General features: G+C 42.9%; 6 protein-coding genes across 6 annotated transcripts; 5 read left to right on the top strand and 1 right to left on the bottom strand.

The window, feature by feature from the left end:
- Positions 1-6145: 6145 nt before the first annotated feature.
- PG985_011028 (aspartic peptidase domain-containing protein) lies at positions 6146-7459 on the top strand (the record flags this gene model as incomplete). The annotated part of the gene is made up of 1 exon (XM_066830795.1): positions 6146-7459. The coding sequence occupies one exon, from the start codon at positions 6146-6148 to the stop codon at positions 7457-7459; it is 1314 nt and encodes a 437-aa protein (XP_066681477.1).
- A 1027-nt stretch (positions 7460-8486) lies between these two features.
- Positions 8487-9652, bottom strand: PG985_011027 (NmrA-like family protein; the record flags this gene model as incomplete). Its single annotated transcript, XM_066830794.1, has 3 exons — positions 8487-8984; positions 9065-9505; positions 9620-9652. The coding sequence occupies 3 exons, from the start codon at positions 9650-9652 to the stop codon at positions 8487-8489; spliced, it is 972 nt and encodes a 323-aa protein (XP_066681476.1).
- Positions 9653-11547: 1895 nt separating this feature from the next.
- Positions 11548-13145, top strand: PG985_011026 (Winged helix-turn-helix transcription repressor DNA-binding; the record flags this gene model as incomplete). Its single annotated transcript, XM_066830793.1, has 5 exons — positions 11548-11832; positions 11906-11990; positions 12087-12210; positions 12276-12736; positions 12826-13145. Coding segments are annotated over 5 exons (1275 nt in total), but the record flags the coding sequence as incomplete, so codon positions are not given.
- A 625-nt stretch (positions 13146-13770) lies between these two features.
- PG985_011025 (uncharacterized protein) lies at positions 13771-14136 on the top strand (the record flags this gene model as incomplete). The annotated part of the gene is made up of 1 exon (XM_066830792.1): positions 13771-14136. One exon carries the CDS (start codon positions 13771-13773, stop codon positions 14134-14136), a length of 366 nt encoding a protein of 121 aa, XP_066681474.1.
- Positions 14137-15104: 968 nt separating this feature from the next.
- Positions 15105-15491, top strand: PG985_011024 (uncharacterized protein; the record flags this gene model as incomplete). Its single annotated transcript, XM_066830791.1, has 2 exons — positions 15105-15278; positions 15345-15491. 2 exons carry the CDS (start codon positions 15105-15107, stop codon positions 15489-15491), a joined length of 321 nt encoding a protein of 106 aa, XP_066681473.1.
- A 1066-nt stretch (positions 15492-16557) lies between these two features.
- PG985_011023 (squalene cyclase) lies at positions 16558-20498 on the top strand (the record flags this gene model as incomplete). Its single annotated transcript, XM_066830790.1, has 2 exons — positions 16558-19190; positions 19253-20498. 2 exons carry the CDS (start codon positions 16558-16560, stop codon positions 20496-20498), a joined length of 3879 nt encoding a protein of 1292 aa, XP_066681472.1.
- Between the last annotated feature and the right edge of the window lie 772 nt (positions 20499-21270).

The raw sequence follows: 21270 nt of genomic DNA, 5'->3' as shown, positions 1-21270 counted from the left end.
ATTTTAAATATAAAAATTACCGTAAAATACGGCGTACCTTTTTAAAATATACGTTTAAATAAACGAGGTTTAATTATTTAAATTTAAATAAAATTTAATACGAATTACTATTAATTTATTTTCGAATATAGTATAATATTTATTTTTTTAATTATTTTAAAAAATAATAATAAAAAAGCTTTATTTTTTTTAAAATCCTAATTTATTATAATATAAAACTTATAAAAATAATAAATAATATTTCATAAATTAATAATATTAAAATTAACTTAATATATATTATATGTAAAAATTTTTAATTTATTAATAAAAATAATAAAAATTAATTTAAAAGAAATAAATTAAAGTTTTATTTTTAACGTAAAAATATAATTAATAAAATTAATGTTTAAATAAATATTTAAATTAATATAAATAAAAATAAAAATAAATATAAAAAAAGAAAAATAAATAAAAATTAATATATAAAAAATTTTAAAAACTTTAATAAAAAATAATAATAATAATAAAATCGTTTTATTAATTAAAACTTTTTAATTTTTCCCGTAATACGTTACGCGAACGTCGGTTTTATATAATTAATTATATAATATTCTTTTTTTTAATATTTATAATAAATAATATTAAAAAAGTTTAATAAAATTTTTAAAAGTTTATATTTTTTTCTTATTTATTTATTATTAAATTTTTTATTTTTTTTATTTTTTCGGTATTTATAATATTAAAAATTTTTATTTTTTTTCTATTTATATTATCGTTCCGATTCGTTTATATCGAAATTATTATATCGTTATTTAATTAAATATTTATAAAGTTTTAAAAGTTATTTCTTTTTTTATTAAAATTTAAATAAAATTTTTTAATATTAAATTATTAAATCGATTATATTATTATAACGTTTTAATAATTAATTATAATAATTTATAATTTTTTTATATAAAAGTTTTAATAATTTTTTATAAAAAAATATAGCTTATTATTTATTAATTTATCGATTCGTTTAAACTTTTAAAAAAATTAAATATTAATAAAAATATATAAAATTTTATTTTAATTATTATTAAATATATTTTAATTAAACGGTAATTATAATTTTTTTATTTATAGTTTTATAAATAACGGATTTTGTTTATTTTTAATAAATTTTTTAATCTTTTTAAAAAAAATTTATTTCTTTTTTTATATCGAAGTTTTTTTTTAAACGATATTATTATTTAATATCGTAATTTATTTAATTATATATATATAATATTTTTATATATATATTTTAAAAATATTTTTTAAAACTATTAAAAATTATTTTTAATTTTTTTATTTAATTATTTTATTTAATATAAATAAAACGTACGTTAAATTTTTTATAATTAAATTTAATAAATTTAATTAAATTTAAGTTTTTATTTATAAATTTTAATTAATCGTTAAAAAAAGTTAGGCTTAATTATAAATTAAATATAAATAAAGTTATATTTTTTTTAAAGTTCGACAGGTTTTTTTTAAAGTTTTATAAAGCTTTTTATATTATATATTTATCGTTTTTTCCACGTTTTATATATTAAAAAATTAATTATAATATTTTTATAATTAATATAAAATTAAATATTTTTAATTACTTAATTTACTTAAATAATATTTATATTTTTTTTAATTAATTATTAATTATTTAAATAATATTACGGTTTTATATCGCCGTTTTATTTTTATTAAACTTTAAAACGGTTAATTTAATAAATTCTCTTTTAAAATAATTTTTAAAGGAATTTAATAAGGTTTTATTATTTTCTTTTTATAAATTTAATGCCGGTTTTAAAGTTATTTTATATTTTATTACGAATTATTTTCCTTTTTTTTTTATTAATAATTTAATTTAAAACGATATTTTTAATAAATAAATTATTAATAAAAGTATAAAAATTATAAAAATTATTTAATATAATTTAAATATCGAATTTATTATTAAATAATTATATAAAATAAAACTTACGTTTATTTTTCTTTAATTAAAAGGGATAAGTTATAGGTATTATATAACCTTAAAAAGGCCTTAAAAACCTTTCGAACCTAAACCTATTCTAATACTATAATAATTAACGTTTTTTATAAAATAAAATTTAATATTATTAATATTATTATTTTAAATCCTTTAAATATAATTAATTAATAACTTTCCTTTTAACTTTATTTATTATAAAATCTTTTATAACTTACCGTTTTAATTTTATTATAATTAAAAAAAAAAAGGTTAATATTATTAATAATATCAGCTTTATATTAAAATTTTAATATTAAAAATATTTTTATATTATTAATATTAAATTTAAAATAAAAATAAATTTATAATTAATTAATTAAAGAAAATAATTTCTTATATTTAATAAATATCGATTAAATAATATAAAAATTTAAAGTTATTTATAATAATTTAAAATATATATTATAATAATTATATTAATAATTAATAAAATTTTATATATTAATATTTTTAAATTTAATATTATTTAAAAATTATTATATATATTTATTATTATATTTATTATTATAAATTTAATTAATCGTTTAATTATATTATTATTATAAGAAAAAAATAAAATTATTTATAAATATTAAAAATTAAATAAATTATTAACGTTATTAATTTAAAGTTTAATTTATTTAAATTTTAATATTTAATTTTTTATATATTTTTAATTATTATTTATTATTTAAAAACGTTTAAAAGAAAATTATTAATAAATTAAATAATTATTTTATAAAAAATATTAATTTATTACTTTTTATATAATAAATTAAATTAAATAAATATATAAATTAATTAATTATATAATAATTAATTAATAATAAATTAATAATAATATATTTATTAAAAAATTATTTATTAATTTTATTTTATATTTTATTTATTAATATTTTAATATTATTTATTTCGTTATTGTATTATAATAAAGTTTTAAAAAACGATTAGAAATTAATATAATTTCTTTTTTTTATATTTATATAACTTTTTTTTTAATTTTATAAAAAAAATATAATATTTATTATTAAAATCGTAAAAGAATTAATTATTATTTTTTTTAATTTTCTTTTTATTTTTATTTTTTATTAAATAATAAAAAAAAATATAAATATAAAGTTATTTTTTATTTTAATTTTTAAAATATTATATTATTAATAATTTTAATAATTTTAAAATATTTTAATTTTAATAAATTAATAAATTAATAAATTTAATAAAATATTTCGATTTTAAAATATTATAATATATAATTAATAAAATAATTTATTTAAAATTATTAAAATTTCTTTTTATAAATATATATAATAATTCCTTTTTTAATAATTTATTTAAATTTTTTTTTTAATATATATTATATATAATTAATATAAATAATATAGAATAAATAAATAATAATATAAATTAATAATAACTTTATATTAAAATAAATAAATATTTTAAATAAAAAATTAAAAAAAGAATTAAACTTTTAATAATAATAAATAATAAATAATAAATATTGAACCTTTTTTTTATTATAACTTTTAATTATAATTATTTATTATTTTTTATAATATAAAATTTAAAATAAACCCGGAATTTATAATAATATTATATTTAATTATTAAAAAAGGAATTATTTATTCGTATTATATAGGTTTTAAATCTATTAAAAATTATTCGTATTAAATAATAAAATTTCTAAAATTAATATATATAAATATTAATTTTATATAAATTTTTAAAAAAAGTTTTTAAAAATAAATATAAATTTTTATAATAAATATTTTTTAAAATTTATAATTTTTTTTTTATTATATATATATATATATATATTATTATTTATTACTTTAATTCTTTATATATTATTAAATATATATATAATTATTAAATTTTAATATCTATTTATATATATTATAATAAATATTAATATTAATAACGATATTATATTATATATATTTATAAAAAATATTTTAATAACTTTAAAGAAATTATTTTATTAATTATATATTATAATATTTTAAAATCGAAATATTTTATTAAATTTATTAATTTATTAAAATTAAAATATTTTAATATCGTTAAAATTATTAATAATATAATATTTTAAAAATCGAAATAAAAAATATTTTTATATTTATATTCCTTTTTTATCGTTTAATAAAAATAAATTAAAAAAAAATTAAAAAAAATAATAATCGATTTTTTTATAACTTTAATAATAAATATTATATTTTTATAAAATTAAAAAAAAATTATATAAATATAAAATAAAAAACCGTATTAATCTTTAATTATTATTTAAAAATTTATTATAATAAAATAACGAAATAAATAATATTAAAATATTAATAAATAAAAAATAAAATAAAATTAATAAATAATTATTTAATAAAAATATTATTATTAATTTATTATTAATTAATTATTATATAATTAATTAATTTATATATTTATTTAATTTAATTTATTATATAAAAAATAATAAATTTTATATAAATTTTCTTTTTAATATAAATAATAAATTAATATCTTTTATAAAATGGATATTATTATTATTATTAAAGTTTAAATATAAAAATATAGCGATAAATTATTATTAAAAAACTTTAATATTATTAATTAATTTTTATTTTAATTTATTTAAATTAATAATAAATATTTTAATATAATAATATATATATAAATAATTTATTACGTTTAATAAAATATTATAAATAAATTTATTTAAAAAAGGGGATTATTTTATTATATAAAAAAAATAAATATAATATCTTTTATTATTTAATTAAAAATTAAAATTAAATCTTTAAATTTAAATTAATTATACCTTTTTAATAATAATAAAGATTTAATTATTATATTATATAATAAAAGTAATTAAATAATTATTAATAAAAAAAAGGTTAAATTATATTAATAAATTAATAAATAAATATTATAGTAACGTTATAATAATATTAAATTAAATAAATAATCAGTTAATAAAGTTAATAAAAAACATATAAATTAAATATATTATTTATTATTTAAAATAATATTAAAAGTAATATTTAACATTAAAATTATTTTTTTATTAAATAAAGTTAAATTATAGTTTAAAAGTTAGCTTTTTAACCCTTATTAATTTTAATTAAAATATTAAAAAATATTATAAGATTTATTAATTAAAAGCTTTAAAATATATTAAAAATCGAAAATATTTCGATTTAAATTAATTAAAAATTAATTATATTAACTGATTAATAATTAATTTAAAAATTTAATTAATTAATAATATTTCTTTAAATATTAATATTAATTAATTAATTAAAGGGTAAATATTAATTAATTAATATTTAATTAATTATAATTAATTAATTAATAATACTATATACCTCGAAAAGGACGATATCTACGGTTTATACTTAACGATATAAACCTGCCGGTACGATGCCGAAGCCCGAGTATGCCGCCGGATTACTCTCATGGCATTTCCCCCTCCTAACTTCCAGACCGTCCCAATGTTCGTTCACAAGTCATGTCATACAGGGATTAAGTCGTATAGTCGATTCCATCGGGACACGCTAGGGTCCATATAATATGCACGAATATAGTGTTAGACAGAGACAGATGGTCGATACGATGTTGGAGTGCATCTCAACCTGGTTCGGACCTGATGCAACAACCACTGATCTTCCAAATTAGGCTCGTTTGCCGGTGCATTGCTCAAATACGAGACGGTTCTTGGGGGGTTTAAAGACTAGCATGGGGGGTTAGCGCCATGATGTCCACCTATTAACCTCTTGATAGGCTGGCTATGCCCCCACTACCGGTCCTTGTCAACCAAATCTTCAACGTTTTTGTTCTTCGTTCCGCAACCACATCCCGGTCTTTCGCTTCGTATTTTCCCAGTCCATCCCATCACATTGACACATATCGTCCCACGATAGCCGATACCACCGGTCAGCTATCCGCGATGCACAATGGAAAAAGTACTGCCCACTCCATGCCGAACTGGCGACAATGCCGAGGATTCCTGAACGCCGGTTATATAACACCCTCATAGCGAGGCAGAGGGTCTCGATGATATCCTGTGTCCACGCCCATCCAACCCTTCACAGTTGATCACCAAGCTGGTTTCAGTTCAATCAAATCACACATATAGCCACCATGAAGGCCAACTTACTCCTTTCGGCGAGTGCTGCCAGCGCCGCCATTCCCACGGTCCACATGCCCCTCAACTTGAAGTACGGTGCGGACAAGAAGGTGTCGACGCAGCTGAAGCTGCCCTACTCTGACAACACCATCGAGGTCTGCTACGACTTGGGCAGCTCCGACTTCTGGATGTTCCGTCCCGACGCCATCCAGAACTGGGGCAAGAACTGCCTCAGCTGCCAGGGGCTGTGCAACGTCACCGTCCCCGACGCCGGCGTGTACGATCCCTCCAAGTCGGCGTCGGCCACCGAGGTCGGGCCCTGGGACGGCTTCTACGGCTACGGCGGCGGCCTGGCCAAGGGCTACCGCACCGACGGCATCGTCAACGACACCTTCACCTTCACCAACGACGCGGGCTACTCCACTGTCGTGCCCGACGTGCAGGTGGCCTTGGCCTTCTACCTGCAGCAGCGCATCCTGGACCCCCGGGGCGAGTGCGACCCCGTGCCCGACTACGACTACTCCATCCTGGGCATATCGCCCTACTACACGTCCCCGGACCGCAACATCGAGAACACGACGGGCCCCGCCTTCCGCCACAACCTGCTGCAGCAAGGCCTGGTCGAGAACACGGTGCAGTCGCTCTGGTTCGAGAAGGCGCCCCCCAAGATCGAGGACACCTGGACGGGCTCCGGCCTGCAGGGCGGCATTGACCTGTCCAAGTTCACGGGCCCGCTGGTCAAGATCCCCATGGTCCCCGCGACCGACATCGCCTACGGCGCCGTGGGCTACTACACCTACCAGCCCAACCTGACCTTCGTGCAGGACGGGGCCGCGACGGCGCTTCCCGTCGACCGCACCGACACGGTGACCATCAACGAGTGCGTCATCGACTCGGGCGCGGTGAGCGACGGCTTCGCGCCGATCGACCAGGACCGCTTCCTCAACGTGACGGGCCTGCGCTACAACCCGAAGCGGCCCTACCCGGGCCAGGTGCTGGCGTGGCCGGCGCCCTGCGACAGCATCCCCACGGACGGCGAGCGGGCCTTCCTGCGGTACAGCTTCGCGGCCCTCGACCCGGCCGCGGACCCGATCGAGATCGACATGCCGCTGCGCTCGTACGCGCGCCAGCAGGACCCCCTCGACACCGAGATCGGCTGGTGCACTATCAACATCTACCTCGGCAGCTGCCTGCTCGGCGCCCCCTTCTCGACCCGCGCCTTCTTCGCGGCCGACGATACCCGCTTCGAGCTCGCCTTGGCGAAGGGCGGCGTGGCGGAGCGAGGCAGCGGGGTTGACTATGCGCGCGTGGTGGACAGGATCCCTTAAGGGATTGCTGGCGGAATATTATGAGTGCATGATGATTGAATAGATAGCTTACGATGCGTAATATAATGATTACTTCGTCGCGTTCCGTTCTTTTTCTGGCCTCCTTGAATCGTCTGTGTGTGTGTGTGCGTGCTTGACGATCCGGGCGGTTACGAGATGAACGGTTCACTCTCTGGCTTCCAGGAAGGAAAACCGTTGCATCGAAAAAGTGGTCTTGCTCCATGGTCTCCACACATATCCGAGTGGTCGCGATCTTCGTGGTGGGGTACTCTAATCGGATTGAGCTCTTCGGTGCATGAACCGTGTCGCTGAACCGATCATCGATATAGCCAAACACCTCTACATATGATGGCATGCGTGTGCTCGTAGCAAACGAACGATAGTAGCAGTATGTAGGCAATTATGCATGCATACTACAGTTTCAGGAGGTTCATTACCGTCCCACGTCGTTGACACTGATAGAACACCAAGGCAGACGTGGAAGCACATAGAAAACATGATGAAAATAATGACCCGGACGAGCTATCAGAGCGAAGCAAAAGGGCACTGTCCCTGGTGTGCTAGTCGCCGGGTGACAAAATGCGAACTAGATCCAGTCCAGCAGACAGATGGCTATGCTGGGACTGGTTGGGTCAAATAGAGACGGGCGATACAAGATCAAAGACATTTCTATTTGACGCTGGACTACCGTCGATGATGAGATGAGGTTGTAATTTTTGCTACGATGTGGGGGACAGGCAAAAGGGGGAGGAGTTTAAAAAGAGACGACACTAGAAATACTCGAAAAAGAATGACCGCAGAGGGAGTTGAACCCTCTTGCCTTTAAGTATATGAATAACAATGCTACCGCTAGGCTACACCGGCCCGGTCAAGGGATTCTTCTGTCTTTGGAACCTATGAAGGCTGGTTGGAAAGGGGGGAATATGCTTTTTGTCTTGTGTGAGCTTGGTTGTGGGTGAACTCAAATCGTCGTCCTCGATGTACCAGCCTCCATGGGGCTAGGTTGTAGTCAGGTGATCGAAACCGCCTAAGACATCTGCCCCAGCGCCTTCGCGGCCACCTCCCGCGCCGTCTCCTCCCGGATGCCCAACAGCTCAGCATCCGAGTCCTCCCTGCGCGCCGCCACGACGCAGCGCGCCGAGCCTTCCTCGTAGAGCTGGACGACGGACAGGTCCAGAATCCAGCCGCGGTTGCCCGCCTCGTGCTTCTGCCTCCCGCCCGCCAGCAGATCGGCCACCTTCTCGTGCTTGACGGCCCATTTTTCGGGGGATTCGCTTTGGAAAGCCGCGAGCAGCTCGTTCTGGCACGTCTTGATGGACCGCGCCTTGACGAAGCGGTTGGCTGTCTCGTCGGGATGCTGAAGCACCCCCACCACGGCCTGCCCGATGCCCTCGAGCGTCGTGCCGGTGAAGTGTTCCGTGCCGGAGTCGTAGATGACTGCTGTGTGCTCGGCCACGTTGAACCCCATTCTCGGGAAACGTCTCAGGGCCTGGATGTGAGATGTCAAGTTAGCAACTGGTGCGCGCTAATCAACAGGCAGTGTTGCAGCAGCAGGTAATTAAGTTGAGAGTGGCGCTAGCACGGGGGGGGGGAAGAGATGCGTACCCAGTCGATCGGATTCCCAATCGTGACACCCGTCCAAGTAAACCGCGGGTCCGCCGCGGCCTTGTCCCGCGCGCGGTCCCACGCCACGTGCCGCCGCGCGCCGACCTCGCGGATCTCGGGGAAGCAGCGCGGGTTCTGGCCCCAGCCGAAGTCGTTGACGACGAAGCGCCGCACGCCCGCGGCCGCGGCGGCGTCGACGAGCGGGACCTCGTGCGCCATGGCGCCCGGGCCGAGGACGCTGACGACGGCGTCGTGGCCGGCGAGGGCGGCGGTCAGGCTCGCGGCGTCGCCGTAGTCGGCGACCTCGACGACGGACCCCGCTTCTGCGGGGAAGTTGGGCTTGGTGGTGGTGGGAGTCGATGCAGGCCGGGTGAAGATGGTGACGTCGAAGCCGGCTTGGATCAGGGCTGCGGTGACCGGGGTGCCGAAGTTTCCGGATGCCTAGAGAAAAAGTAGGGTAAGTAGTCACATTAATTAGTCTTCTTCGGGAAGTCTTCCCTTCCACGGCTACATGTATGCAGCGATGTGAGGGCAAGGGAAACCGGCAATACTTACGCCAAAAACGGCGACCTTGCTTATCGACGACATTTCTAGTATATCTTTGGATAGAAGGTTACAAGAGCAATGTGCAGAGCCGTCGATATATCACAGCAACTATGGGGTTACAGATGAAAAGGATGTTCTTGAAACGTTGGACCTGAAAAACATGCGCCGCAAATGTCAGCTGGTTGCCTAGCGAAGGGATACATACTACTAGTGTTGGTCGCCGGTCCAAAAAAAGGAGGGGACTCCCCGTTAATTACTTTAGCCCTCTCCGTATTTACTAACACCGTAAGTCTAGCGGCCCGAGCCGTTTTGGACTTCAGAGGATACCGAGCAATTGGTACCAATGCACGACAAGCTCTCATCCCATCTTCTGCAACTTTATTGCAATAGCCTATGTAAATGCATCAGGAGCTAGCCTCAAATAAGCTCATTCACACTGTGGAAATCATGTGACTGCGATTGAAAGAACGAATGAAACTAGAAAGATATTGAGGAGGAAGATACGTCTTAGTCATGCATGCTATCCAGCACGGCGGATCCCATCTTCCATAAAACGGCTTCTTAAGTTTACATGCAGTACGTACTGGGAATCTTTTAACCCTCCCCTAGATCCCGTACCGCACTATACTCAAAATGCTCTGAACGTGAAGGTGTTATGTTAGTGAAAACACCTAGAGTGGTGGCGAGGGGTCAAAGGGTTACCGGTGCGTATCGTACACGCAAGTCTCTCTTCGAGTCGGTCTTTTGTTTCTCATGAGTAAGGCACGAAAGAAGAACAGAGTAAAAAGTTCCATAGCCCCGGATTGTGCCACGTGTAAGGAAGGGAGAGGGGATGCCCCTCGGCGGCAGCAAGAGGAAGAAAAATCTTCTTAGAATAGCAGGAATGTTTGAAGAGGGATCCTGAGACAGGAAGCAACTGTGTCACACTGCCCCAGTCCTACTCATGGCGGGACGGCTCCGGGACATGATTGGGGATGTGTGATCTTACCTCGACCTCTCACATCACTCAGATAGATTTGCTGCTATAATCACGGATGAGAGAAGTGGCCCCAGGAGATGCATTAAACGCGAGAATATGGCCAGCACGACCAGGTATGGCGGTTTGAAGTATTCTTAGTGTGCGGAAAGAGCCGCACTTATACACTTTGTTGGATGAGCCGATATTACCCCATCAGAGTGTTCATCTGACCATGCATGCGTCGATCTCGGTGCTTATTTGGTCCGCTGCCAAGCCACCCAGCCCGGGGTAAGTGATGTATCTGACGGGCTTATTGCCAAAAGGAGCCAATGCCCAGAACTGGCTATGTGGCACGTCATCCCAGGCTTGATTCAAGATGTATAAAAATCGGAGTTGGGCATAGAATACCCTTGAAGATCCAGCATGGAGGCGGAGTTTCGATGCAGATTTCCATGACTGGACGGAACAACACAGGAAAGGCCCGCCGCCTTCCCCGAAAAGCTGAAGTACATGGTTTGAAGACGACATGTTGCCAAGGAAATGATTAGCCAGCTGTCGGACTTTTGAAGTAGCAGGGCTCGAGATAAGAGATCCGATGCAGCTCGCCGGTGCAGTGGCCAGTAGCAACGGCTCTCGTTGCCGATCTGGCGGAGTGCGGACCCAGATCCCGAGCCATCGACCGTGACAAGGGGTCACCTGCCATGGCACCCGCCTTCGGGACAGAGGCCAAGGCTAGGTCACCGGATCTCGCAAGTCAGTTCATGCGAAGATTTACCGTCGCGATGGATGATAGACTGTCGGACAAGACCATCGCTCCCTTGCTTGCCTGAACCGCCCTCTCCCATCCCTTTATTGAGGACACCTCCCTTTGTTCACTGATCACTATATAGTAGGATGTAGTTCCCATGCGATTTTCTTGTGTTTTTGCATGGTCCAAACGAACCACAGTTTAAGAACATCTCTTGAGAACTAAGCCAGGGAAAAAAAGACAACCATGGCGAAAGGTATCGAGGAGCCGGTCCCCGTGACAGTGGCCACCGCCACCAGCCCATCCAACCTCGCGGCCGTCCCGCATCTGATCAAGGAGCTGGCCGAATGTGTAAAAGGTCTCGCGTCCGGGTGTGACGAGACACGACAAGCTCTGGCCATCAAGGCGCGCACCCTGATGCAGGCGCTGGAGACACCCCGTGAAACGATGATCAAGCACTGCTGGGCGCAGCCTGCTGTGTTCTCTGCCATCCTCTGCGGCAACGAGTGCGGTCTGGTGAGTAGTTGCTCATCGTCTTCCTTCTCCCAGACAACTGGGCTGGCCATGTGCTGACATAAATCGTCTCTAGTGGAAGTTGATGGCCAAGAACGGAGATAGGCCTCAGAGGGTCAAGGAGCTTGCCGGTGCTCGTGGCGTGGATTCCGTTCTGTTGAGTAAGTAAGGGCTGATGCCAGGAACTCTCCAAGTCTGAATTGAGGAATAGATGGAAGACTGTAGGGAGAACAGTGCTGATCATGCATATGAGACAGGCCGCCTTCTGAGGCACTTGGGCGCCATGGGGTACCTGCTGGAAGTCGGCGAGGACAAGTACAAGCCCACAAGCTTCTCGCTATCTCTGTCCCTACCCATGATGAGCGGAGGATATCCCTCGATGTGAGAAAGAGATAACCCCCCTACTGAGAGCGTTGGCATATATACCTAACCCAAGGAACACCTAGAATCACCATGGGCGGCGCCTCCTTCATCAAGCTCCACGAGTACGAGCGCAACCGGGGCTGGAAGAACCCCACGGACGCCCAGGATAATCCGCTGATGTACGCCCACCAGACGGACCTCAACTACTTCGACCTGGCCGCGTCGCGGGGCTACCTCGCCGACTTCAACCACCACATGGCCGGGTACCGCCAGGGCCGGCTGCCCTGGATGGCGCCCGACTTCGTGCCCGTGCAGGAGGTGCTGATCCGGTGCGCCGACCCCGGCCCCGACGCCGTCTTCCTGGTAGACGTGGGCGGCGGTCTGGGCCACGACCTGGTCGAGTTCCACCGCTACCACCCCTCCGTCCCCGGCCGGCTCGTTGTCCAGGACTTGCCCCAGGTGGTGGACTCCATTGTGCCGAGCGAGGAGAATAAGGCTTTTACGGCCATGGCGCATGATTTCTTTGAGGAGCAACCCATCAAAGGTAACGTCCCCCACCACGCCACCCCCCTTCCGTCGTTTATTCTCTTGTCTTTTCCTTCGTCTCGGTTCTGATACGTACGTAACCAACAGGCGCCCGCGCCTACTACCTGCACTCCGTCCTCCACGACTGGCCCGACGACCGCGCCGCGGCGATAGTCCACCGGATCAAGGCGGCGATGCGGCCGGGCTACAGCAAGCTGCTCGTCAACGAGAACGTGCTGCCGCGCACCGGCGCGCACTGGGAGGCGTCGGCGCTCGACCTCGTCATGCTCAATTTGCTGGCGGCGCGGGAGCGCACCGAGCGCGACTGGCGCGGCCTGCTCGAGGACCGGTGCGGGCTCCGGATCGTCCGGATCTGGAACGGCGGCGGCAGGGGGGTGGAGAGCTTGATTGAGTGCGAGTTGAAGTGAGGCTGCGAGGAAGAGTCTGACTGGATCTTGAATGATTAGAGCACAGGCACGCTGATCTGGAAGAATACGATATCGACCATTGCAGCTTAGATAAAGGGGTGGATGCCAAGGGAGGTCTTGACGCTGCCGTTTCCTTGGTAAGCATACGGCTGTTTTATGTCAGAGACCCAACCAACAAGACTATAAATGAGAGACAGCTTGATATCTAATCGGTTTGATCTTGGTTGAGTTATTCAGAGCACTTTGGCCCAGTAGTTAGATAGGCTAATCAATATAAGCTTTTTGAGATCTCAGGGCTACTTCGAACCTTTCGCGCTCAATACGTTTCGGCGTTACACCTGACTGTACTTTATGAGCTCTTAAAATGAACCAAGTGTGCCATAACTGTCTTCCAGGTCGACCCCCAAAATCTTTTCTGGACCGCGTCTGCTCCGTGACCACGTCCCGCGTCCTCAACTCACGATCGTGACCTTGGTACTACCTGTCACCATTACAACCCCTTTCGTCTACTTTTCCGCGGCACCGACTGTTGCTTGTGGCCTCTTACTGATACAAAGTCAAGCTTCCATCGTCCACATTGACTACATCCTCCGACCAAATCAAAAGCCGACACACAACCGACAAAATGATCTTCCGCATCCTCGACAGCGTCCGAAAACACCACCTCTCCCTGCGGTACGCCGGCCGCCACCTGCTGTGGACCGCGCCGGCCCTGTACGGCTACTACAACCTGTACGGGCGGCTTGCCGAAAGCTACTCCACCGGCTACATTGGCGTCGCGCGCGGGATCGCCGTGGGCACCCAAGGGACGGTCCGACAGTACCTCGCCGAGCAGAAGGAGCAGAAGCAGCAACAGCAACAGCAGCAGCAGCAGCAGCAAGACGGTAGCTGCTGCCACGCTACCCAAGCGAAAGAACAACAAGAAGCGAAGGCCAAGTTGGAGAATAAAGAGATGCTCGTCGTCCACGGTATCAGCGCCTGCAACATCTGAGCGGACTAAGGCTCGCAAGACTGCATTTGCAGCTTGTCTCTCTCACTGCTCGTGTCCGTCTTCCAGAGGCATGCATAGGAACAAGTGCGCTTGGTAGATGTATTGCCCCGAGAGTCAAGCTGCATCGCCCAGGAAGGGACTGAAAGGCCGAAAGCAAAAGATGTGGTGGAGAGCCTGGTCCGGCTGTAACGGCATCTCTCGTCGGTATACATCTTTGTATGGCAGCTGATCAACCAGCTATATATAAATATTGATCTCTTAGCGTTAGCCCTGTCGATTACATTCGCATGGCTATGGGCTGCGTCATATTGGAATAGACTACTTTCTCCTCCATTTGGCTCATCGTGTATCGGTAGTTCGTTGCTGGCATAAGCGCCGAGTATTAAACTTTCATATCTAATCTGCAATGATCCACAAGTGGCAGTATGGAACAGGGAATACCCAAGACTGCGCGATGGGCCAGCTGCTAGCGACATGGTTGACAGCTTGGTGATAACCAGAACGGTCAAGTAAATTGCTTGATTGGGGATGCAGCCAAGGAAATGGGGTATATGCACTACGACCCTCGCGGCATTACGTGTATATGCCTGCCATCTCTATTTCGTCGACTTGCCCCGTTCCAAGATGCCGGACAGGGAAGGTGTTTGCTTAAATAGCCGCCCTATGGTGGGCGGGCGAGGTCGCTGATTTGCCCGCGGGGGTGGCTGGGTGGGGCCCACAACCGCAGGAACGTCCGGGACTGTGCCACGCAGGGTTGTCCGTGGGGTAACAACAACAAACGCAAGCAGCAGGTTGCAGGGTATCATCTAATGGAATACGAACCTAATTGAGATGTGTTGCAGGGCATGACTAATGCAACACGGGCAACGACACAATATGGCTTCCTGCCCGTCCCCCTTTTGCGTCCGTTCTCCGGGCTGCCTGCCTGCCTCCCTTCAAAGTCAATACTTGTCCTCCAATCCATCAAGATGAAGACCTTCTTTATTGCTCTCCTGGCCCTGCCAGCCGCCCTGGCCGCCCCCGCCGGCAAGCACGAGGTCCTGGCCTGCGCCTGCGCCAACGCCCAGGGCGAGACCTACACCCCCGGCTACTGCCTGTACATCCGTGGCGCCTACTTCACCGCCCCCGACGGGAAGCAATACGTAAGTGATTGACACCCAACACGCCAGTCAGTGCCTGATTACGGTGGCTAATTGAATGCGAACAAGTGCTTCCCCGGCGCTACCGACGTGGAGCGCATGGACGAGGTCTTCACCGACGGCGAGTGCTCCAGGGTCTACCCCGACTTCCCCGGCCATGCCTGCGTCACCACCAACGCCTGCCCCACCATCGGCGACTACCAGCAGGCTTGCTAAGGGAGCCGGCGATCCGGTGTCGTGAGAGGTCAGCCATGACCCTGGGTGGGAGGGAGACGGATTTTACGATGTTATGACAGTGGGCGACCTTTCCAGCCGCCTAGGGAGGGTGTGTAGGAAGATGGAAGAGCAGTTGACGATGTTGTGTTCTTCAATTCTTGCTCTTAGCTTGGTATCGCTCGTCACTTTTTCAATACATTGTACATATTTGCTTTGACCCTGTCCCGTAAATCATGACACGATGGTGAATTGTGTATACTTTATTATCAGATGGCTAATATCGAAAAAGATGTTGCGTTTAAGGACTCGTTTGACCTTAAGAGGATATGAAATAAAAAATAATAAAGGAAGTGTATAACATCTCTTTTAAAAGACTCCACAGCTTAGCCCTGCAAGGGAGGCTAGCTGTGATATCACGTAGCCTCTATAAGAACAACTCTAGCTCCCAGTTTATGCGTGGGGAGGGGTTTGACCGACGCCGTAGTCTCTAAAGTAGACGACATCCTAGTCGGCTACGCGACCACGCAGCCCATGGTGGGCGGCTTCTGGGAGGTGGCGTTCGCCATCGGGCAGGATCTGTACGTCTTGGCCGAATAGCTTCAACACGGCGTAGGAGGAGAAAGAAGCACTGCTGCCGTAATCTTACGTCTTTCTACTTTGGTCAAGCCAAAGGGTAATATGATGCCATGCAGTGTTATAGTCGTGTTATGGCTCCGGGATTCAGGCGTGGGCAACGGCCGCTACTACTAGAGGCTAAGTCATAAGCGAGAGATATATGGTGGATCTATGCGTTGAGATGAAACGGCTGATTCCGAGCCCCGGCGTAGTATTTTCAACCTTGAAATGTTTACATTTGTTTACAGATTGGGAGGGAATTTGGTCAAGATTGTTATGTACCTTGGTGTTACAATCATTTACCCTGGCATGCATACATAAATTAATACATGATTTAAGCTCTAGTGCTGACTTGGCTTGATCTTAAATTTTCTTCGAGGCGGCGTTCTCTTTCAATGATGTTTTGACTGGACAACTCTCTGTTTCACATTTCCCCGCAGCCGTGAACGACATGGACGAGCTACAGGGTTCAGCCCGCGAGGCTCTACGGCAGGCTATCGACTTTTCCTTCGCTTGCCAGCAATCCGATGGCCACTGGGTAGCACCAGTTTCGGCTGATGCCAGCTTCACTGCGCAGTACGTCATGGTCAAGTATGCCATTCCCGGGTTGGCTGTCGGTGATGACTCCAAGCAGGTCTCGAGGTGGCTCTTGGGCACCCAAAACCCGGTGGACGGGTCTTGGAGTCTGGCACCAGGGCTGCCAGGTCACTTGTCCATCAGCGTAGAGGCGTACTTGGCATTGCGCCTCTTAGGAACACCCGCCTCGGATTCGTCCATGCTACAAGCAAAGGACTTCATCCTGAGCCAGGGCGGCATTGCCAAGGTGCGCTTCTTGACCCGCGTCTTCCTTGCTGTATTCGACCTCTTCCCTTGGAAGTCAATGCCACAAATCCCAGCCGAACTCATCCTCATGCCAACATGGGCACCCCTCAATATTTACATGCTCTCCTCGTGGGCTCGTAGCACGCTTGTTCCATTACTGGTTTTGTTTCATCATCAACCCGTCTACCCACTCCCCAAAAAGTCCGGCTGCCAGGGAAGCAACTACCTTGACGAGTTGTGGACTGATCCAACTCACAAGCATGTCCCCTTCGCACACCTTTCGGGCGTTTTCCACGATGGCGACATTTTCAAGGCTGCTTTCACTCTGGGCGACCAGATGATCGCTGGTGCAGGAGGATTTAAAAAGGGGCCGCAGCGCCGGTTCGCGATCCAGCGTTGCATTGACTGGCTTTTGGAGCACCAGGAAGACTCGGGAGACTGGTCAGGAGTGCTGCCGCCTATCTACTTCAGCATCTGGGCGCTGTTTCTTGAGGGGTTTCCGGTCTTTGGCGACGTCATACAGCGAGGTCTTGAAGCGATAGAACGGATGGCTATTACCGACAATAGCGGCAAATGGTTGCAGACAACTCTCTCTCCTACCTGGGATACAGTCTTGATGGTCAAGGCCCTCTGTGACGCCGGCCTCGGTCAACAGGATCCTCGCGTTGCCAAGGCGGCACAATGGGTCCGCCGACGGCAGCTGCTAGGCCCACAGGGCGACTGGCGCATCTACAGCCCGAATCAGCTACCTGGCGCCTGGTCCTTTGAGTACCACAACAACTGGTATCCTGACATCGACGACACTGCCGCAGTTCTCAATACCCTTGTGGCCCAAGACAGTCGTGCTATCCAGTCGGAATCCGTGAGAAGCGGTGTCAACTGGATCCTGGGCATGCAGAACCGCGACGGTGGCTGGGGGGCCTTCGACACGAACAATGACTCAAGCTGGCTCGGAAGCATCCCCTTCAACGACATGGACAACTTCACAGATCCAAGCACTTCCGATATAACCGGCAACGTGCTTGATTTGTTTGGGACATTGCTACGGCACCGTACAGGGGGGCATCATCTCAGCTACGACATGGCCTTTCGCGTGCGGGACGCATCTCAAAAGGCGATTAGGTTTCTGCTACAAAATCAACACTCTTCAGGGTCATGGTGGGGACGCTGGGCCTGCAACCATATCTACGGAACCTCTAGGGTCCTTCGCGGTCTGTCTCACTTCTGTGTGAAGGGTGACGGGCCCAAGACTATCCATCGAGCGATTCTGCGTGGAGTCCTGTGGGTTGGGGGTTACCAGAACGACGATGGCGGCTGGGGAGAATCGTTGCTCTCTTATGCCGACACCGGCATGATTGGCCATGGACCTAGCACGGCGGCTCAGACGGCGTGGGCAGTTGAAGCATTGCTGCTTTTTCGGTCGCCTTACCATCAAGCGATCCTAGCTGGTGTTCGATGGCTTGCGACCCGTCAGAATCCCGTAGACCAGCAGAAGCAGCACTGGTCTTCTTGGCCCTCTAACCTTTACGTTGGCACTGGATTTCCGAACAGCGTCTTTCTTGGGTGCCCTTTGTATCATCATCACTTTCCCATCTCGGCCTTGGCTCGGTTCCTCAGCAGCAGCCGCCAATACGTAGAGTGTCTCCTGCGCAAGGTCGATTCAAATAAGAACGAGGGAATCTATGCCCCGCCACTCCACGTTGTCGCAGCACTTTCCCGCCCGGATGTCCTCCTCATGGCGCTGGGAAGCCGCGGCGACATTGAAATATTTCTTAGTATTGCTAAGAAGCTGCAGCAGAAAGGACACAGGGCCCGCATCGCCTCTCATCCTGACTATCGCACCCATGTGGAACAGCATGGCCTCGAGTTTTACGACGTTGGCGGTCCTCTGGCAGAGTTTGCTGCTATCCTCGGCCGCAGTCACACATTGCTGCAGTCAATATTAAGCGGCGACATTGGCAGACTGCGCCATTTTCTTTGCCAAAGACTGGCCGGCTTCTGGCAGGCTGGCTTTGACAACGATGCATTCGGCACCACATCCGAAAAGAAGCATCGTCCGTTTGTGGCCGACGCTCTCGTTTCGATGCCAGCTGCGACGGTACATGTGCACGCAGCTGAGAGTCTCCAGGCACCACTTGTGCTCGTTTCTGCTCAACCGGTTCTTGCAACCCGCGAGTTTCCTCATGTTTTTACTATGAGTAAACCGAAGTTCCAACCAGGTCGCCTCTCGAACTACTTGTCTTTCTTCCTCCTGGATATTATGTAAGCATCAGAAAGTTCAGCCTGTTTATCATTCGCGTGGCTAATGCTCATTGGGATATTAGGAACTGGCTCACGCTAGGATCTTTCGTCAACAACCTCCGTGGGAAATACGGCCTGCAACCATCCTGTTGGGTGTGGGCTGTTAGGGACTTCCATCGGGCCGGCATACCGCACATTTGTCTCTGGTCGTCGCATATCGTCCCGATGCCGGCCGAGTGGGAAGGCCGCCAAGGTGTCGTGATAGGGGGTTGGACCAAACCTGACGCCGTCGACACCTATATACCGGATCCCTCCCTATCCGCCTTTCTGGACACAAAGGAGCGAGTGGTTGCCATCAGTTTCGGATCTATGCCGATACCTGACCCGGCCACACTTGTTTCCGTCATTTCTTCTGCCGTCGCAAGTATCCATGCCAAGGTTGTTATCTGCCGAAGCTGGCCGTCGGAGCTTGAGGCTACATGGGAGCCCTTTGGACCGCACGTACACCTAGCGGGTTTCGTACCTCACGGCTGGCTACTTCCTCGTGTGAGGGGCTTCGTCCACCACGGAGGAGCGGGTCACACAGTCGCAGGTCTTAGGGCTGGCGTGCCTATGCTAGTCATGCCTTTTGCCCTTGACCAGAACTTTTGGGCAGCCAAGTTGAATATGCTCGCCCTGGGACCGCCGCCATTGGAGGTGACACCATCCGGTAGCCTCTCGCCCCAGCACACGAAGCAGCTCGTCGATAGACTGCAGGATCTTCTATCCGAAAGATACCTTGAGTCCTGCAGTGAGATGGCGAAGCAAGTCGAGACGGACACAGACGGCGCGGACATCACTGCCGACATGATTGTTCAACAGCTCATGACAGAGAACAAACAAGGTGCATCATGCGTCGTTCTTCCGTCACTCGGGGCACATTGGAGGCATGTTGATTCAGGATTGGCCTTGTCGGGCGTTGTTGCGGCGAGCCTAGTTGCTTCTGGGTTCCTACGCTGGGAAGATCTTGTCTTGCAGCCGCGAGTAGATTGGGCAGCACGGCGCCAGCAGGGGGCCTTGTCACGTCTCCATCTCATGTGCCAAGCACGCCGTTTGCTGTTCTCCTTCATCAGCCTGATTACTGGCTTTTTCGCCTTCCTCGGTCTTACTACGAAGGTGGCAGCGCAGAGGCCACAGGATCCAGTACGGGATGCTAAGATTCGGAAAAGTGAGTTCGATCTGCAATTCATGAAGGAAAACGCGGATGAGAAGGACGCGATTAGTTTAGATAAGCGCTTTAGGGACCACTGGGAGGCTTTAGTACATTCAGAGTATTACAAAAGGTTCTAGGCTAGTAATGGATTTAAAGCAAGTAAACTAGTTAAGTATATATAAAATGTTAAAATATAGTATGAAAGATTACTAAGTTAGTCTATTTAGTTATAAGTATAGCTAGTAGGATTTCTACCATTATGCTCATGTCACTAGATGGTTCATGGTTGGTACAGTACTGTCGGTATTGTGGCTGTAACAGCGCATCTGCCATGAATGGGATATCTCTTGGCCAGAAAGCAGACTGCATAAGCGTCTGTCTATCTCCGGCATACGGTTTGGGCATTCATGAGCTGCATAACGCACCGGCAGAGGCGCCGCCGATTGAAAGACCCGGGAAGACCAGAACCAATCAATGACCAGTCTTGCATATTCTCACTCCCAGGGAAAGCAAGAAACCACCTCAAGCACGGTCACATTCGTATTTTCTCATTGGTCCGTTCGCACAGTTTGCAACCGGGAGGCTGCATAACCTGGCTACATGCATTCCCTTTCATTTATGCCCGAGTAGGAGGGTGTCGTATCGGCTTGAGTGGAAGGCCTGACTATCGTGCCATCGACATCGTATGTTCGCGATACAGTCGGACTCGGGAAGAAGCGGATGGCTCACTTCCCCCCAAGATGGGCCACTGGGGGGCAGGTATGGATCTGTGTTGGCGATATGCGTTACGCGGGGAATGAATTGCCGAAGCAAGATGCCCTCCGCTGTGCCCAATATCGAGATCTTGGTCCGTTTAGATCCGGCGGGTCTTGGCATTCTGCAATAGCTCGCCACGGTCACAATGCACTG

This window comes from Apiospora marii (genome assembly GCF_038362585.1).
Source record: "Apiospora marii strain CBS 49790 chromosome Unknown utg000007l_segment0_segment0, whole genome shotgun sequence".
NCBI classification, from domain to species: Eukaryota; Fungi; Ascomycota; class Sordariomycetes; order Amphisphaeriales; family Apiosporaceae; genus Apiospora; species Apiospora marii.
The sequence above is the reverse complement of the archived record's forward strand: the minus strand, read 5'-3'. Positions and strand labels throughout refer to the sequence as shown.